Below are 18089 nucleotides of genomic sequence, written 5' to 3'. Positions count from 1 at the left end.
AGTCTGTTTTGAAGAAGTGGCGTTAGAAGAAGTTTAAGTTTAAAAATTTTGGCTCTCAAAAGAAATTTCAGTTGTACTGTTGATATTTGGCTCTGTTGACTGAGTTTGCTGACCACTGATGTAGAACATACCTGTAAAAGAGGGGGTTCTGTAAGATCTCTATGTGCTGCTGGGGGTTCATGCAGAACAGTTTTAGTTTATTGTAAGAAAGAGGGGAACTAGGAAAATACATTCCTTTATGTGGATTACATGACACACATTTACATATATGCACACATACACATATATGCTAACTTCAAAGGAAAAAATATAAGGATAAAGCAAAAATTAACATAAAGAGGTATTACTTTAAAAGGAAAGGGAGCAGGGTAGAGGAGATAAGTGAGACTTTCCTGAACCTGGTCTTATAGGTTGATTTTGGAACCATGTAAGTTTTTTAGGTAATTTATTTTTAAAGAAATGAAATCAAAATTGAAAATAAATGGAAACAAACTAAATATATTTCAAGATGGTGGCATAAACAGATGGAAAAAAGAATAGTTTTAGGGAAATTTTTTTGACTACTTTTCTATTGGGATATATTTTTAAAATATTTTAAAAAGTCTAAGTGCGTTTAGAGTCTTATTGTTAGTAGTATTGATTGTTTGAAACTAGTATATGTCTGTTTTAGAATAAAATGAATAAGTGATTATATTAATGATATTAAAAATCAAGATTTTCAGCATAAGAGAAGATATTAAAATCAAAGAAATTAAGTAATAACCCACCCTAACCAGTTTGGCTCAGTGGATAGAGCATATCGGCCTTCGGACTGAAAAATCCCAGATTCGATTCCCGTCTAGGGCATGTACTTTCGTTGCGGGCATATCCTCAGTAGGAAGCGTACAGGAGGCAGCTGATCGATGTTTCTCTCTCATTGATGTTTCTAACTCTCTCTCCCTCTCCGTTCCTCTCTGTAAAAAATTAATAAAAAATTTTTTAAAGTAATAACCCTATAATTTTAGTTTTGAATGGGAAATATCAATATGAAGTCCTTTATTTTCCTTTTTCTAAAAAGTGCAGCACTCATTTGCCCATGAAAACCTAATAACTAGTACACCTGTGTATAGGATTCCAACTAATAACTGGAGAATGACAGAATTAGAAAAGTACCATTTTATATCCTTAATAAAATAATTAATCTCTGCCCCCCTCATTCCACCTTTAAGTTGCTCTGGGTTATCTTTAAATGCCATTTCCCACTCAAAGGAACCACGGATTCTTGGAGAAATGGCCTATTTAAGGTTTAGGGCAGCAAATATGTAAGGTGAATGTAGTTTCATAAAGCAAGGAAACTTGAAACTACTAAAATGATGTCTAAAGGACCTTGTTCCATCTTAAAGGAGCTTGCTATATCCAAATGAGACAGACCAATGAAACAGGAGGTTGTTAGAGGACCAACTTGCTATTCTAAAAATCAAGTTTTTAAAGAAGATTCATCCTGCCCTATCTGGTTCAGCTCTGGATAGAGCGTTGGCCTGTGGGCTGAAGGGTCCTGGGTTTGATTCCGGCCAAGGGCATATACCTTGGTTGCAAGCTCCTCCCTCGCCTAAGCCCTTGGTTAGAGTGCATTCAGGAAGCAACCAGTCAATGTGTTTCTCTCACATCGATATTTCTTTCTGTCTTTCCCCTTCTCTTCCACTCTCTCTAAAAATTAATGGAAAAATACCCTTGAGTGAGGATTAAAAAATAAAACAAAATATAAATAAAAAAGATTCATCCTGGGGTTTTTTCTGTACAAATAATATTGCATAGTAATCAACTAGCTGATGAGGGAAAGTTCTTTATAAAAGAATTCCAACTAATAAATGAATTATAGACTTAGAAATCACCATTGTGCATTCCTTAATGAAATGATGTATTAGGCAGTGATCATTGATGGCTGCTAAAATCAGTTGAAATACTGATTGATGGGACTTACAATGCATGGATCGCACTGACAGAGCTTTGAACCTATTGATCATGCTTGATATCACTGAAAGTTGGACAGTCTAACATTGTGTCCTCATGTTGAGATGCAATTGAACCTGAATCAAGCAACCATCTTATAAGAAATGAACCAAGTAGAATGACACAGAAGGAAACAGCAGCCAAATTTAGAGTGTAGGACAAATAACGCAGTGTTGTCTTTTAAAAATCGCATTTTAAAAAGTGTATGGTAGAGACTTCTGCTCATGGCTAAGATGGGTGATGGGCTCAGTTCACCCTCCTGCCTGGAACAGTTAAAAAGAAAAATAAACACAGAAAGAAGGTATGAAACAATGTTTTCAAGACACTGGACAACAGACAGCAAAGGCAGATGATTCCTGAAAAATGGGGAACAAAGAGATGAGAATTATTTAGCTTGATGTTTTGCAAGAGTCCGCAGTGCACCGAGAGGAAACCAGAGCAGAGCTCAGCGGACCACCTGACTTGGAACTCGGATGAGGTGGCTAGATTCGCAGGACAGTTACCGAAGAGCAGAGAAATGCACAGGGAAAGCAAAGCCCCAGGTCTGTAGGGGGTCGGACCGCCGTTGGTATTTAGCAGAGTATTTATTGATCAGCCCTGGTGTGTGAGGAAGCTCCCTGAGGCTGGGAGAAAACCATCCATAAGGATTCGAAGGAATAGTGCCCAGGCAACAATGCCTGGTCCCAGACCACAAAACCTCCCAATTCATCGGGGGAGGACTCCTGATGGGTCTCACTGGCTGAAAATCAAGGTGCTGTCAGGGCTGCATTCTTCTCTGTGGCTCTGGCCACCAATCTGTTTCCTCACCCTTTCCGGCTTCGAGAAGCCCCCAGCATGCCTTGGTTCATGGCCCTCTTTCTTCATCTTCAAGGCTGAGTCCTCACTGCCATCCTCAGCTGCCCACTTCCTGTACTTTTCCATTTTCAAGGGTCTTAAGATTACATAGGTCCTACCCAGATAATGCAGTCTAATTTCCCTGTTTTAAAGTCAGCTGTTAGGCAACCGTAATTCTGCCTGCAACATTAATTCCCGTTGCCATGGAACAACACTTTCATGGGTTCCTGGGATTAGGATCTGGACATTTTTGGGGAACTCATTACTCTGCCTATCACACATATATTCAAATTATTAATTAGAAACAGCAAAAATGTTTACAAGAAAAAAATCCAAATCCAAATTGTAACGATAAAAACTAGTGTCTGAAAGGAAAAGTAAACTACCTTATACTAATGGCAGATTAGGCGTTGTAGAAGAAATGATTTGTGAACATCAAATCATAGCCATAGAAACTACCAAAAATGAAATGGTGAATTATACAAAACTATGAGCAGACCATCAGTGAGCTCTGGGACAGCTTCAAGCAACCCAACAGATATGTCATTGGAGCCCAACAGAAGATGGGCGCCATGTCAGCCAAAAACACACAAGGGGCTAGGCCTGAGGACAGTGCGGTTGTCTCGCCTGAGATCACCACCAGGGAGAATGCTAGAGCAACACCTTCCATTTTATACGCACCTCGAATATCTCCCACATGTGAAGGTGCAATTCGCGTATACAACCTAGAAGAATTAATCACCTGTGACCTACACCTCAGAAGCATTAAAGAGATGTCCTCCTGGCAGGAGGCAGATGGCATCAGTGGATGTGGAAATATGAGAGGGAGGGAGGGGAGGAGGAAGAAGGGAGGGAGGGAGAGAGGGAGGGAAAAATGTGTTCAGTATATAAGTACTTGATATTTTTCTCACTTAAATTTCTTTAAAAGATAATTATTACAAATAACATATCTGATAAGGAATACATATCAGAATATATAAAGAACTGCAGTTTAACAAAACATTCATTGTGCCTTCTTTGTCTGTGGGGTTATTTGGTTCGTTTTCTCCCCTGTGGCATCTAGAATGTTGCTTACATGTAAGTGGGTGGCTGTCCTGTATTTGCATGTGGGGCGGGTGGCGTGCCGTCCTCTGCTGAGGCTCCATAAGGCCCCTCCAGATGCTGCGATCAGAGATGACCTCTGGGTTGGAAGCATCTCTGCCTTTACTCCCAGGTTCCTTCCCTGATGTCTCAGCTGTTTCTCCCTTTTCTCCCTTGTGGAGGTTAATTTTGCTGGGTATTTCTGAAATCCTCAGGTCCGGGGAAGCCCTAGCTTTTCCTCATCTCGGCTCCTTAGAGCACATGTGTCAAACACAAGGCCCGCGGGCCAAATCCGTCCCGCCAGGCCTTGCAATGTGGCCCGCACCGCGCTGTCATCACTGCACTCCGCTGTGTTTCCATCACAATGACAGTTTATAACTGTTCAGTAAACCATTCGGCCAGCGATTTAGGCAGGATTTTAGATTTTGGCCCCTTCTCTGATTGAGTTTGACATGCCTACCGCGTGGTGCTCTGTTTACTTCCCTGTGGAGGAGCCTGAGCAATCTGAACTCTGGCCCTTAGGAGTCCCATCCCTGTCAGAGCAGACTCCCTTTCCTCCCCTCCCTCCCAGCCAGCGCTGATGCCGTGTCTATGCAGGATGCTGTGTCCGTGCGGTGCTCAGACCCCACCACTGCAGTCAGGGGTGCCATGCCCTCTCCTGGTTTTGTTGAAGAAGCTGTCTGAGGACTTTGCTTTTACTCTTAAAGCTGCTCGGTGTGGTTTTATGAGGACATTTGGTTTTAAAAATTATCAGCACCACCACCTGTACCAGCTGAAGGCCACTTCAGTCAGGCTTTTCTTCCTGTCCTTCCCCTGAGCAGCTCTTATCAAGCCACCAGGACTCTCTCTGCCATCCCCGGCGTCACTTCCAGTTCTCCTTCTCCTTGGCCTTAAACGCCACCCATCCAAAGCGGAATCCTCCCAAAGCTGCTCTTCCTGCATCTCCCCGTCATTTAACGCGGCTCTGCTCCCTCCGCGGCCCGGACAAAGCCGTCAGCTTTGGCCCGTCTGTCTCTGTTCCCACATCTGGCCCATCTGTTCTCAGAACTGCCTTCAGCATATGTCCTGTTAGACAGTAACTCCAAACAATCCCAAAGGAAAGAAAGTAATTTCATTTACAATAGCACCAAAAAGGATAAAATACTTGGGAATAAACTTAACCCTGGAGGTGAAATGATTAATCTCAAGATAGTTATACTGAGTAAAAGAAATCATATACAAAGTAGTACATCCATCTATGTAAATATCATTCCACTTATGTAAAACTCATGAAAATGCAGCTCTTGTAGCAGAAAGTAAGTCATAGGCAATGGGGTGGGAGGGTGGGGGAAGAAGAGAGTGAGAAGAACCACAGGGCATTGGTGGAATGATAGATACACTATCTTTCTTTTTTCTTTTAATCCTCACTTGAGAATATTTTTTATTGATTCCTAGAGAAAGTAGAAGAGAGAAGGAAAGACAGAAATACTAATGTGAGAGAAACACATTGATTGATTGCCTCCTCCACTGGCCCCAAACAGAGTCTGGGAGGAACCTGCAACCTAGGTACAAGCTCTTAATTGGAAATGAACCTGGGAACCTTTAGTCCGAAGGCCCACACTCTATCCACTGAGTCAAACCAGCTAGAGCTAGATACACTATCTTGATCATAGTGACAGTTTTTTAGATCGTGTAAAAACATCACATTGTACACAATATATGCAGTTTATTACAAGTCAGTTACACCTCCGTGAGGCTGATATTTATTTACATATATATTTATACTAGAGGCCCGGCACAAGAAATTTCTGCACGAATTACAGTCCCTAGGCCTGGCCTGAGATCAGGGACAACTTCCCCAGCTCCTGGCCCCATCCCCCTGCTGCCACCCACCCGGGTTCCCTATTCGCCATCAGGCAATCAGTGCCTGCCGGTCGGGAGGAGGGACCAAGAAGTTGGCCATTCCTGCCCACTCACCAGCCCCATCCCCAATGCTGGTCGCCCTTTGTGTGGGGGACGACTGGCAGGGTGGGGGCCTTGGCCTGGTGTCACCTGTGTCTGCTGCCACCACCCCCGGTTCACTGTTCCCCATCTGGCAATCAGGGCCTGCAGGATGGGGGCAGCTCCTGCGTTGAGCATCTGCCCCCTGATGGTCAGTGCACATCATAGCGACCAGCTATTCTGCCGTTACGTCAATTTGCATATTACCCTTTTATTATATAGGATATATGTACATACCTTATAGAGGGGACTCATATTAAAAGAGACTTACTTGAGAGGCATAGCAACCAAATGCAGTGTTTGGACTTCATATCCTGATTCAAACAAGCTAATGATAGAAAGATGTTCTGGAGACAACTAGGAAAATTGTAGTATAGTCTGAGTATTTGATAAGGTTGATTAATTATTGTTAATTTTGTTAGATAAGACAGTGACACAGATGAAAGCCCATTGTTAAATATAGTGAAGACTTTATACATGAAATTATACAAGCTTGTGACGTGCTTTGAAAACCTCATATAATAAAGAGGGAGAATAGCTGAAAAATATAAACTAATGATACTTGGAGCTGGTTTATGGATGCAGAGAAGTTCATTAAATTATTTTCTTTGCATATTTTAATTACCCCGAATTTTTTTATGTTTTATGACTGTTTATCCTCAGGATAGAACCAAGGTGTTCCTTCTTTAGCTTCACAGTTCACAATCTGGCTATGTGTCAAGTGGCCATTTGTCCCATGTGCCTTTGCACCCATCGTCCCGGTGTAATTGTTAGTGGGGCGCTCTGACTCCCAGAGCATTCTGATCTGAACAGGGAATAACGCTCAGCCTGCACGTTTCACCTCTGCTCTTCGCTAGATTCTTTGTCAGCAACCCCTGGTGACCCTGTGCTTTTCCTTATCTAACGCCTTCCTGCTCCGTCTTCCACGCCTGAGCCCCAGCAGCGTTTCCTCAGAGCCTCCCCTGGCATGGCTCCGCTGCCCTCTCCCCTCCAGCCTGCCTCGGAGTGCTGCCAGCCCCAGGCACGCGCAGCTGAACGAGGCTGTCCCCAACTCGGTCCGCTTTGCGAGATCAGAGGTCTGCTGTCTTTTCATCTTTGGGCTCTTGGTGTCTGGCAGTGCTAGCTATCAGTGCCTGGCAAAAAGTTGCATCAGCCCAGCCTTCTGTAGAGACTCTGACTTAACTCTCAGATAAATGAACATGACTCAACCCTGGAAAGGTAGCTAGACCTTCCTAAGATGGCAGAGCACTGTAGGGACAGAGACAGAAGTAGAATTGTGACCACGTCCTTCTCCCACACCCGGTAATGTGAGGAACTATTTCAGGGAGCATTGGAGGTTTCCTTTTACCAGGGCAGAGCTTAAGGCATCGTGGAGCAAATTAAACCATTGGGAGCTCTGACATGTACAAGTAGAGTCTGATAGTGCTGTAATATTTCCAATGCTTGTTGAATACAAAATGCAGTGGTGATTATGCTATCTGGCCCCTTAGCTATATTCCCTTTTTAATTATTCAACCAGAATACTGAGTCTCTGGGAAAACTGCCAGTTTCTCTGACCTTTAATTCTCTGTTAGAGCCCTCTCATATGTTGTGACATGAAGAGTGATATAGAATACTAGGAACGTTATACATTTAATTATTTTAAAATAACATTATTCAGAGATCTTGCACTAATGTCTGTTTTTCTTTGCAATGTCCATAGCGTCGTCTTGGAGATGCAGCCAAGAAAGCCATCAGCAAATTGACAACCAGAACAGTGAAGAAGGGCGATAAGGTACAGTAATGAAGTAACTTTAACACTGTTAAAGCATAACGTAGATTTGCTTTTGATTTAGTGGGAGAGAATATATCAATTGTGTCTCATTTGTTAGTCTATTATTTTTTTCCAAGTATACTCTAATGCTTTATTTTAAATTAGCTTCTCTTTGAAATCTTACTATGTTTTTTATTTTATTTTTTTATTGATTTCAGAGAAGTAAGGGATAGAGAGATAGAAACATCAATGATGAAAGTCATTGATGGGCTGCTTCCTTCATGCCCCACACTGGGGATCAAGCCCACAACTTGGGCTTGTGCCCTGATCAGGAATTGAACTATGACCTCCTGGTTCATAGATCGACACTCAACCAACCGCTGAGCCACACTGGCTGGGTTGAAATCTTATTCTTACTATGCCTGCCATTTGGAAGCCCTCGTATAGTTCTCTACCTTTCCTGGACTTTAATGCTCTTGCTGTTATTAGCTTACTGGATGACTTATCGTTACCTTACTTATGGTATTCAACAGTTTTCTTCTGCTAACATCTAGTATCCTTTTGGGAAGAACTCTGATGGAGAATTTATACACTATTAGCCACAAATATGTGTTGACTTCCTATGATTTCTTTTTTTCTTTTCTTTTTTATTGAATTTATTGGGATGGCACTAGTTAACAAAATTATATAGGTTTCAGGTGCACAATTCCACAATACATCATCTGGACACTGTACTGGGTGTTCACCACCCCAAGTCAATCTCTGTCCATCACAGTGTATCACCCTGTACCCTCCTCTATCAACCCCATCAATGCTCCTCCTCCTCTCCCCTCCCCCCGGCAATCACCACTCTGTTGTCTGTGTACATACGTGGTGGGATTTTTTCTATTTTACTCAATTCCTTCACCTACCCACAAGCTGTCAGTGTGCTCTCTACTATGAAAATGTCTCTATTGTAGTTCATTTTGTTCATTAGATTCCACATATGAGTGAGATTGTGTGGTACTTGTCTTTCTCTGACTGGCTTATTTTACTTAGCACAATGCTCTCTGTCACAAAAGGTAAGATTTCCTTCTATTTTACAGCCAAGTTGTATTCCATTGTGTAAATATACCACAGCTTTTATTTTCTTGCAATCATTTGTATTTCTTTGGTGTCAGTTGTTTCTTCTCTTTCATTTCTTGTTTTATTTATTTGAGTCCTCTTTTTTTCTTGATGAGTCTGGTTAAAGGTTTGTGAAACCTTGTTTATTTTTTTCCAAGAACTAGCTCTTTGTTTCATTGATCTTTTGTATTAGTTTTTTTTTTGTTGTTGTTGTTGTTGTTGTTGTTGTTTTTGTTTCAGAGAGGAAGGGAGAGAAAGAGAAAGGTAGAAACATCAACGATGAGAGAGAATCATTGACTGTCTCTTGTATGCCTCCCCACTGGGGATCAAACTGGTGACTTCTTGGTTTCTGGGTCAGTGCTTGATCACAGAGCCACATTGGCCAGGCTGTATTTATTTATTTATTTTTTAAGATTCTATTTGTTTATTTCTGCTCTGATCTTTACTACTTCCTTTCTTCTACTGACTTTATTTCTTGTTCTTTTTAAAGTTTAAGTGTAAAATTAGATTGTTTATATATGTTTTTATTGATTTGAGAGCGAGAGGAAGGGAGAGGGAAAGAGAGAAACATCTGTTGGCTGCCTTCTGCACAACCCTTATTGGGTAATGAGACCACAACCTGGGCATATGCCCTGACCAGGAATCGAACTGGAGATCACTCAGTACACAGGACGATGCTCAGCCAATTAAGCCACACCAGCCAGGGCAAGATTTTCCTTGTTTCTTGAGATAGGTCAGTAATGCTACAAATTTCCCCCTTAGGACTGCTTTCCTGTGTCCACAGATTTTGGAATGTTGTATTCTCATTTTTTTGTTGTTTGTTTCAGAGTTCTTTTGATTTTTTCCTTGATCTCACTGTTAACCCATTCATGTCTTTGTATGTTTTTCAGTTTTTTTCTTGTGATTGGTTTCTAGTTTCATACCGTTATGGTCAGAGAAGATGCTTGTATCCTAATATGTGGTCTGTCCTAAAAAATGGTCCATGTTCACTTAAAACACTGCTTTGGGGTGAAATGCTCTGGAAATATCAATTAAATCCATCTGATCTAGTGTATCATCTAAGACCAATGTTTCCTTGTGGATTCTGTCCAGAAGACTTATCCATTGATGTCAATGGGGTGTTGAAATTCCCTGCTATGACTGCATTGCTGTTGATATCTCTCTTTATGTCCATCATGATTTGCCTTATATATTTAGGTGCTCCTCTTTTGGGGTGCACAAATGTTTACAGGGGCTATATCCTCTTGTTGGATTGCTTCCTTTATCATTATATAGTGACCCTCCTTGTATTTTACTATAGCCTTTGTTTAAAAATCTATTCTGTCACATATAAGTATTGATACTCCAGCTTTTTCCCCCCCCCTTGAATTTGCATGAAATATCTTTTTTCTATCCCTTTACTTTTAGTCTGTGTGTATCTGTTGTTCTGAGGTGGGTCTCTTGCTGACAGCATATATATGGATCTTGTTTTTTTTATCCATTTAGCTATCCAATGTTTTTTTGTTTGGACTATTTAGGCCATTTTATATTTAAAGTGATTGTTGATAGGTACATATTTATTGCCATTTATTTTTCTTTTATTCTTCTGGTTTTTCTTCTGCTTTTTAAAGCAGGCCCTTTAACATTTCTTGTAATACTGGTTTGGTGGTTATAAACTCCTTTAGCTTTTTCTTTTCTGAGAAGTTTCTTATTCTTTCTCCTTCAATTTTAAGTGAGAACCTTGCTGGGTAAAGCAGTCTTAGTTGTAGGTCCTTGCTTTTCATCACTTCATTGTTGCATGCCAATCCCCTCTGGCCTGAAATGTTTCTGTAGAGATAAGCAGATAGTCTTGTGGAAGCTCCTTGTAGGTAACTACAATAACTCTCTTTCTCTTGCAGTTTTTTTGCTATGCTTTCTCACACCTTGCCAGGTCCCTCTGTGTTTTAGTTATCATTAAAGGGAAACCTAGAGATCCAGATGTCACGGGAGTCTCGCTGGACAGGGCCATTCGTGTGGGCTAAGCAGTTGGCGAGAAGGGTCAGGCCTGATGGCGTAGGGAGACTGGGCCGAAGAGGCAGTGACAGGCTGTGGCTGAGACCGCTCTCCACAACTCCCAGCTCAGAGCTCAGGTGTGCCAGAGCCCTGCTTCTGCTCCGTGAGGACAAAACAGCCACGCAAACTTAGGCCCTGATTCCGTCCAGTCCCGGTTATCTAGAATGGAAAGAAGTGCGTCTCCGGAAGCACAAAGCCAAACCATCCCCTGCCGCACACCCACTCCCACTCTACTGTTTTAACAAAGAGCAGGGGAGGGTCATTCACCTATTGTCCGGCCTCCGTTCTACCACTGTGTTGCCTTGACTCCCTTATTCCTGTTGCCTTCACACCAACCACCACATGTGATTTGTCAGGGCCCAGCTCCTGAGGTGGAGGCCTTGTCAGGAAACCTCACTGTACACTCGGGGAGGAAAAAGTATAGCCACTTGCAGAGAATATAAGCAGCAAGGCAGCAGCTGCACTGTAAGCTGGGGGCTCTCTGGGCCCACCTTCAGCTGCCACCTTCATTTCACCATACTCGTCTCTCAGGCTACAGAGCCCTCCTCCCTCGTTAGAGCCAACACCTCTCAGTGCATGTCTTCCAGACCCGCCAAGACTCACCCCTGAGTTCCAGGCCAAGTGGCGGTGACACCACAAACAGTGCCACCTTTCGCCGCTTAGGTTCTTAGAAATGCTGCTTAATGACAAACCGGGGAAACCGTCCCCAAACGGGAGGAAGGACATCGGTAATTCTGGATGACCGAGTTCCTGGCTGCAGCTTCCTGAGTCCGGATGAAGATCCAGTATCAAGTTGAGCCATGAGTTTCCTAACTCAAATCTGCTACCGTCCTTGGGGTGCGCTTCTAGAGAGCTATCTCCCGGGGCTGTCATCTCTTCTGCCTGTGCTTAGCCTTGGGCGACTCCTGATGAGCCGTGACACCTCCTGGGCCAGAAGAGCACTGCGGCCAGACGTGAGAAGAAGACGAAAATGGTCAGGGTGACAGCTCGTTTGAATCTTGAAAAAAATTAGAATTTGGGGGGAGAAGGGACAGTGAAGAGGGTCTGAGGGACAAACAGTGAGGGACAGACACTTGACTTGGGGTGATGAACACAATACAGTGCACAGATGATGTGTTGTAGGGGAAATTGGGATTCTTCTAAGATATTACACAGACAGAATTAGTATTAATTGTTACAACATAGTATAAAGACAAAATAGGTTGGTTTAGATGTAATTTGGGTTGATATGATTAAGCAAATAGAAACATTAAATTGTTTTTATAACCTTTCACTTCACCATCACTCGTTTCCTACAGTTGCCTCAGGAAAGTTCTTGTCTGGATTGTTTCTCCACGTTTATACATTTCTCGCTGCTGCGTGTGACTTCGGTTCCTATGCTTTGCATTTCAGGAAACAGACCCGGACTTCGATCACTGTGCCGTCTGCATAGAGAGCTATAAGCAAAATGACGTCGTCCGGATTCTCCCCTGCAAGTATGTCAACCTCCTTGGTTTAAAAACCCTGCTGGTGTGTGTCTGTCTCCTCCGGGGAGGTGCTGACTGCTCTGAGCCGCCGTAGCTGGGGCTTTCCTGCGGCCAGGCCCTGCACTGCGTGGAGCGGGCCGCAGTTGGTGGGCACTGCCCTCCCCAGCCAGGACCGATGGCACAGCATTCTCGTTAGGAGAAACACAGGACAGACCTCTGGCCAGTCCTGTAGTCTAGAAAGCATGAATGTAAAAATATTAATTCTGTGAATCCTTGGGTTTCAAAACTAGCCACCATTCCTCTCCTTGAATCATTGTCCCTAGTCCTTCTGATAATGCCTCTGCAGTGGGCAGGTGCCAGAGCCCTAGGGACCTGCTGCCCTTTTCTGAGCCGGGCCTTGCAGAGGGGGGCTGATAGGGGCTGCATGCCGCCTCCGGGCAGGAGCTCTGCGCTGTACAGTCCACGTTCCCCATGCCCTGGAAGACGCAGTGCTTTCTCCCCATGGCGGGTAGTGTAGCCAACGGTACCTGCCAATGTCATGCTATTCAAAAATGGCTGAGGTGCCCAGCCAGTGTGACTTAGTGGATGAGCGTTGACCTGTGAACCAGGAGGTCAGGGTTCGATTCTTGGTCAGGGCACATGCCTGGGTTGTGGGCTCCATCCCCAGTAAGGGGACGTGCAGAAGATAGCTTACCAGTGATTCTCTTTCATAATTGATGTTTCTATCTCTCCCTCCCTCTCCCTTCCTTTTGAAATCAATAAAATATTTTTTTTTTTAAAAAAAGAAGGAATGGCAGAGCAGATACAGAGGTACACTGCACTGCTGGGCCCCTGGCAGAGGCCATACTGGCCCCAGAGGGAGGTGTTCACTGCACTTTGGTGCCTAACGTCCTCTGTGCTAACGTGTCAGCCCCCTCACGGTGCTCCCCACTGGGAGCCTGGGAATATAAAACATGAAGATACGCGGTCCCACCATTGATTGGAAAAATAAGGAAGTACCTATTGAGAAGCCTAAAATCAAAGATTTTTCCTCTTCCTTCTCCCTTGCTTTAAAACACAGCCCCATGACGCTGAGCCTCTCAATGCCGGGTGGGAATGAATAAAATAATTAATAGGAGTTGTCTCCATGAGCTACTGATATTATTTTACTTATTCACAACGTGGTCTATTTTGAGCCTAGAAAGATCTTTGTTTTAAAAAATCATGGAACATAAGAATAACTACTTTACACATGAAGATAAACCTATAAAATTAAATGTGAGCTGTCCTATAGAAAATTAAATTATGCATTTCCAGTATTCTGTTCTCTGTAATCATTTTTTACAGTCTAAAGTAGGGGTGTCGAACTCAATCAGAGAAGGGGCCCAAATCTAAAATCCAGCCTAAATCGCGGGCCGAATGGTTTACTGAACAGTCATAAACTGTCATTGTGATGGAAACGCAGCGGAGTGCAGTGATGACAGCGCTGTGCGGGCCACATTGCAAGGCCTGGCGGGACGGATTTGGCCCGCGGGCCTTGTGTTTGACACATGTGGTCTAAAGCATGGAGTGAAAGGACACACACATACAAATACAAATCAGGAAAAGGTCAACAGGATATGTGATAAAGCGTGGTCAGCTGTTACCTGCTTTTTTAAATTTATTTATTTTGGCTAATTCTCCCTTAAAAATATTTTTTCCATTGGTTTTTAGAAAGAGTAAAAGAAAAGAGAGGAGGGGGGGAAGAGAGGAACATCAATGTGAGAGAGGGGCATCAATTGCTTGCTTCCCGAACATGCCCCAACCGGGGCTGGAGATTGAACCTGCAACTGAGCTTGACCAGGAATCGAACCCACAGCCCTCCAGGTGCTCAGGCCAATGCTCTAATCACTGAACCATTGGCCAGGGCTGTGCTCTGTTTTTGAGTATCAGATTTTGGGTAAACTTAACTGCATTTCTTTACACTCATAGCTAGGGCACCTGAGTCCAAGCGCCCTTTTTGCATTGGAGCAAGTGGTTACTCTTAGTCTTAAGTTGTAGCTTTCTCTAAGCTACACCACAGCCCTGCTCAGCCAAACACAGCACCTCACTGCGATGGTAGCAATGCACGGTTCTGGGGCTTAATGAAGAGTAACCGCATTGAGAACATTCTGTGGGACCCAAGTTGACAACTTCTGGCCTGGAATGGGTTTCTCAGCCATGGTATGTTGACATTTGGGACCAGATCCATGGTCAGCAAACCACGGCTCGAGAGCCACTTGCGGCTCTTTGGCCCCTTGAGTGTGGCTCTACCACAAAATTCCACGGCCTGGGGGATTCTATTTTAAAGAGGTGGCGTTAGAAAAAGTTTAAGTTCAAAAAAATTGGCTCTCAAAGAAATTTCAATCGATGTTCTGTGGATATTTGACTCTGTTGACTAACAGGTTTGCTGACCACTGGACCAGATGGTTCACTGTTGAGCCGGGGTGGGGCTGTTCTGTGCACTGCAGGGCGTTCAGCAGACCCCTGGCTCCAGCCAGTAGATGCCAGGAGCACCCCCACCCGCACAGAGCTAACAGCTCTGGGTTCCCAGTAGGGACTGACTGGAGGAGGCTGCACAGGCGCTCGTTTTACTACAGATCTGCTCCAGCGCCTCTTCAGCAGCTCCCTCTCAGCACCTTGCCTGTGCGCTGCTCACTTTGTCCCTCCGCCGGCGCCTGCCCTTCCTCCCGGGTTCCGGGTAGAGGTGTTTCTGCTGCTGCTGCTGCTTTCCCTCCTGCTGCCAGGCAGCTCTAGTTTATCTGCCTCGGGTGCTGCAGAGCCCCCACGCAGTTGGCTCTCCCCGTCCTCACAGCGCTTCCAGCTGTCCTTGTTCTCCTTAAACACCTTCACTCGTCCTTTGTTCCTCATGTCAGCACCTGCCGTCGCCATCAGAGAGAAAGCAGTGGCTAATGGACAGCTGAGCTGCTCCTCACCCGGCTCCATGGCACTGCCTTCTCTCCTGTCTTCTCCCCCCCCCCCTCCCCTGTGCGGGTCTGCTCTGACTGCCCCTCCCCCCACCCTCCCCCTGTGCGGGTCTGCTCTGACTGCCCCTCCCCCCACCCTCCCCCTGTGCGGGTCTGCTCTGACTGCCCCTCCCCCTCCCCTGTGCGGGTCTGCTCTGACTGCCCCTCCCCCCCCTCCCCTGTGCGGGTCTGCTCTGACTGCCCCTCCCCCCACCCTCCCCTGTGCGGGTCTGCTCTGACTGCCCCTCCCCCCACCCTCCCCCTGTGGCGGGTCTGCTCTGACTGCCCCCCCCCCACCCTCCCCTGTGCGGGTCTGCTCTGACTGCCCCTCCCCCTCCTCCCCTGTGCGGGTCGCTCTGACTGTCCCTCTCCCCTCCCCTGTGGCGGTCCTACCCCCCCTCCCCTGTGCGGGTCTGCTCTGACTGCCCCTCCCCCCTCCCCTGTGCGGGTCTGCTCTGACTGCCCCTCCCCCTCCCCTGTGCGGGTCTGCTCTGACTGTCCCTCCCCCCCCCCCCCTGTGCGGGTCTGCTCTGACTGTCCCTCCCCCTCTGCGGGTCTGCTCTGACTGTCCCTCCCACCACCCTCCCCCTGTGCGGGTCTGCTCTGACTGTCCCTCCCCCCCCTCCCCTGTGCGGGTCTGCTCTGACTGTCCCTCCCCCTCTGCGGGTCTGCTCTGACTGTCCCTCCCCCCCTCCCCTGTGCGGGTCTGCTCTGACTGCCCCTCCCCCACCCTCCCCTGTGCGGGTCTGCTTCTGACTGCCCCTCCCCCCCCCCTCCCCTGTGCGGGTCTGCTCTGACTGCCCCTCCCCCTCCCCTGTGCGGGTCTGCTCTGACTGCCCCTCCCCCCCCTCCCCTGTGCGGGTCTGCTCTGACTGCCCCTCCCCCCACCCTCCCCTGTGCGGGTCTGCTCTGACTGCCCCTCCCCCCACCCTCCCCCTGTGCGGGTCTGCTCTGACTGCCCCTCCCCCCACCCTCCCCTGTGCGGGTCTGCTCTGACTGTCCCTCCCCCCACCCTCCCCCTGTGCGGGTCTGCTCTGACTGTCCCTCCCCCCACCCTCCCCTGTGCGGGTCTGCTCTGACTGCCCCTCCCCCTCCCCTGTGCGGGTCTGCTCTGACTGCCCCTCCCCTCCCCCTGTGCGGGTCTGCTCTGACTGCCCCGCCCTCCCCCTCTGCGGGTCTGCTCTGACTGCCCCTCCCCCTCCCCTGTGCGGGTCTGCTCTGACTGCCCCTCCCCCCACCCTCCCCTGTGCGGGTCTGCTCTGACTGCCCCTCCCCCCCCCCCCCCCCTCTGCGGGTCTGCTCTGACCGCTTCTCCCCCCCCACCCTCCCCCTGTGCGGGTCTGCTCTGACTGCCCCCACCCTCCCCCTCTGCGGGTCTGCTCTGACTGCCCCTCCCCCCACCCTCCCCCTGTGCGGGTCTGCTCTGACTGTCCCTCCCCCCACCCTCCCCCTCTGCGGGTCTGCTCTGACTGCCCCTCCCCCCACCCTCCCCTGTGCGGGTCTGCTCTGACTGCCCCTCCCCCCACCCTCCCCCTGTGCGGGTCTGCTCTGACTGCCCCTCCCCCCACCCTCCCCTGTGCGGGTCTGCTCTGACCGCTTCCCCCCTCCCCACCTCTTCCTCTGTCTGCTCATCAGCTTTCAGGCCCTTCCTGCTCCGTTCTCACAGCTCTCAAAACCACCTCCAGCCCCCTGTGGGATCTGCACCCCGTCCCCTCTTCTCCCGGAAGGGGAGAGGGAGAGCCCAGGTGCTGTTATGTCTGTCTGTCTGTCCGTCCATCTGTCACAAAGGCCTTGATAAGACAATAACACAATGAAATACCCACAGGGTTAACAGCCTGTGTGGAGCCTGGACTGACTCCGCTGTGGAGAGCACGCTCCGGGCTGCTGGCTCTGTGCATGGCCTTTCCTTCCACCTCCCGCATCCCTGTGCTGGCGCTGCTTTGGGGCCTCCCACTGTGTCAGGGTGACAGCTGCTCATCCTTCAGCTGTTAGCCAACTTGCCCTAGAAACTGAAAAACTCACCTTAGCCCTCTTTTCTTTAAAGGTCAGCCACATTTTTATAAGATAAAAATAGTTTCCATAAGCAGAGTGCTGCCCTGTGGATAAACATATGCCAAAGATGCCACTTTAAGAGCTAAAATGGGTCAGTCATCTGGCTGCTGGCCAACGTGGCCTGTGCTGCCCCCCCAGGGAGGGCCTCTTCACAACAGCGCCTGCTGCCAGCGCAGCGGGGCAGTGCTTGTCTCTGACCTTGAATAATCCGGGATCCTTTTTTGTTCGCCAGCTTCTTGCAGGGCACCAAGAGGCTGCAGAGCTGTGAAAGCAAGTCACCTTCACTGTAGACTCCTCCCTGCCCCTAGCAGCGTGTGGGGGGTAGGAGAGGAGGCGCCATGTCCCAGGCCTGGGGTTGTTCTTTACGTGCCGTGCGCCTCGCATTCTGTGTCGCAGAGTATTCTACAGGAATAAAGGGCTTGGTGAAGTCTGCTCTGCTTGTCCTTTCCCACGTCCCTGTCCTGAGCACACCTGCTTCCTTCCCGGAACAGCACTCCACCCTACATGGAGGGCCCTTCTCTGCTTTTGTGGGTATTTCATTGTGTTATTGTCTTATCAAGGCCTTTGTGACAGAAGGGGCTTCTTTGTGAGGTCAGACTGGCCCAGGTGTCACCCCTGAGGCGTCTGGATGCTTGTGGCCGCCTGCGAGCTGGCAAGGGTCCCTCTGACCATTGTTGTGGTTCCGTGTGAAATGTCCATGTTATTCTCCCTGCGTGTGTGTTTATAGCACCTTTCGTTTGCACGTCCTGATTCTATGTACACAGTGTTCCACTTACTGCTTCCGACGGCCACCCCGTGCTCCCCACCTCACCCCCACCCCGGCTCTCAGAGGGACAG

At 47.4% G+C, this 18089-nt stretch overlaps 1 protein-coding gene across 5 annotated transcripts in view; it reads left to right on the top strand.

Annotated features, from left to right (window-relative positions):
• The window catches only part of RNF130 (ring finger protein 130), a 111316-nt gene that overhangs the window by 62987 nt on the left and 30240 nt on the right, over nt 1-18089 (top strand). For all 5 annotated transcript variants that reach the window (XM_045585784.1, XM_036450237.2, XM_045585783.1 and 2 more), the window contains 2 exons: nt 7586-7657; nt 12164-12246. In XM_045585784.1, the coding sequence (XP_045441740.1) occupies nt 7586-7657; nt 12164-12246 (155 nt within the window). The remainder of the gene's footprint in view (nt 1-7585; nt 7658-12163; nt 12247-18089) is intronic.

This window comes from Pipistrellus kuhlii, unplaced genomic scaffold (assembly GCF_014108245.1).
Source record: "Pipistrellus kuhlii isolate mPipKuh1 unplaced genomic scaffold, mPipKuh1.p scaffold_m20_p_21, whole genome shotgun sequence".
In the NCBI taxonomy this organism is placed as follows: domain Eukaryota; kingdom Metazoa; phylum Chordata; class Mammalia; order Chiroptera; family Vespertilionidae; genus Pipistrellus; species Pipistrellus kuhlii.
This window is presented reverse-complemented; position numbering and strand designations above follow the sequence as displayed.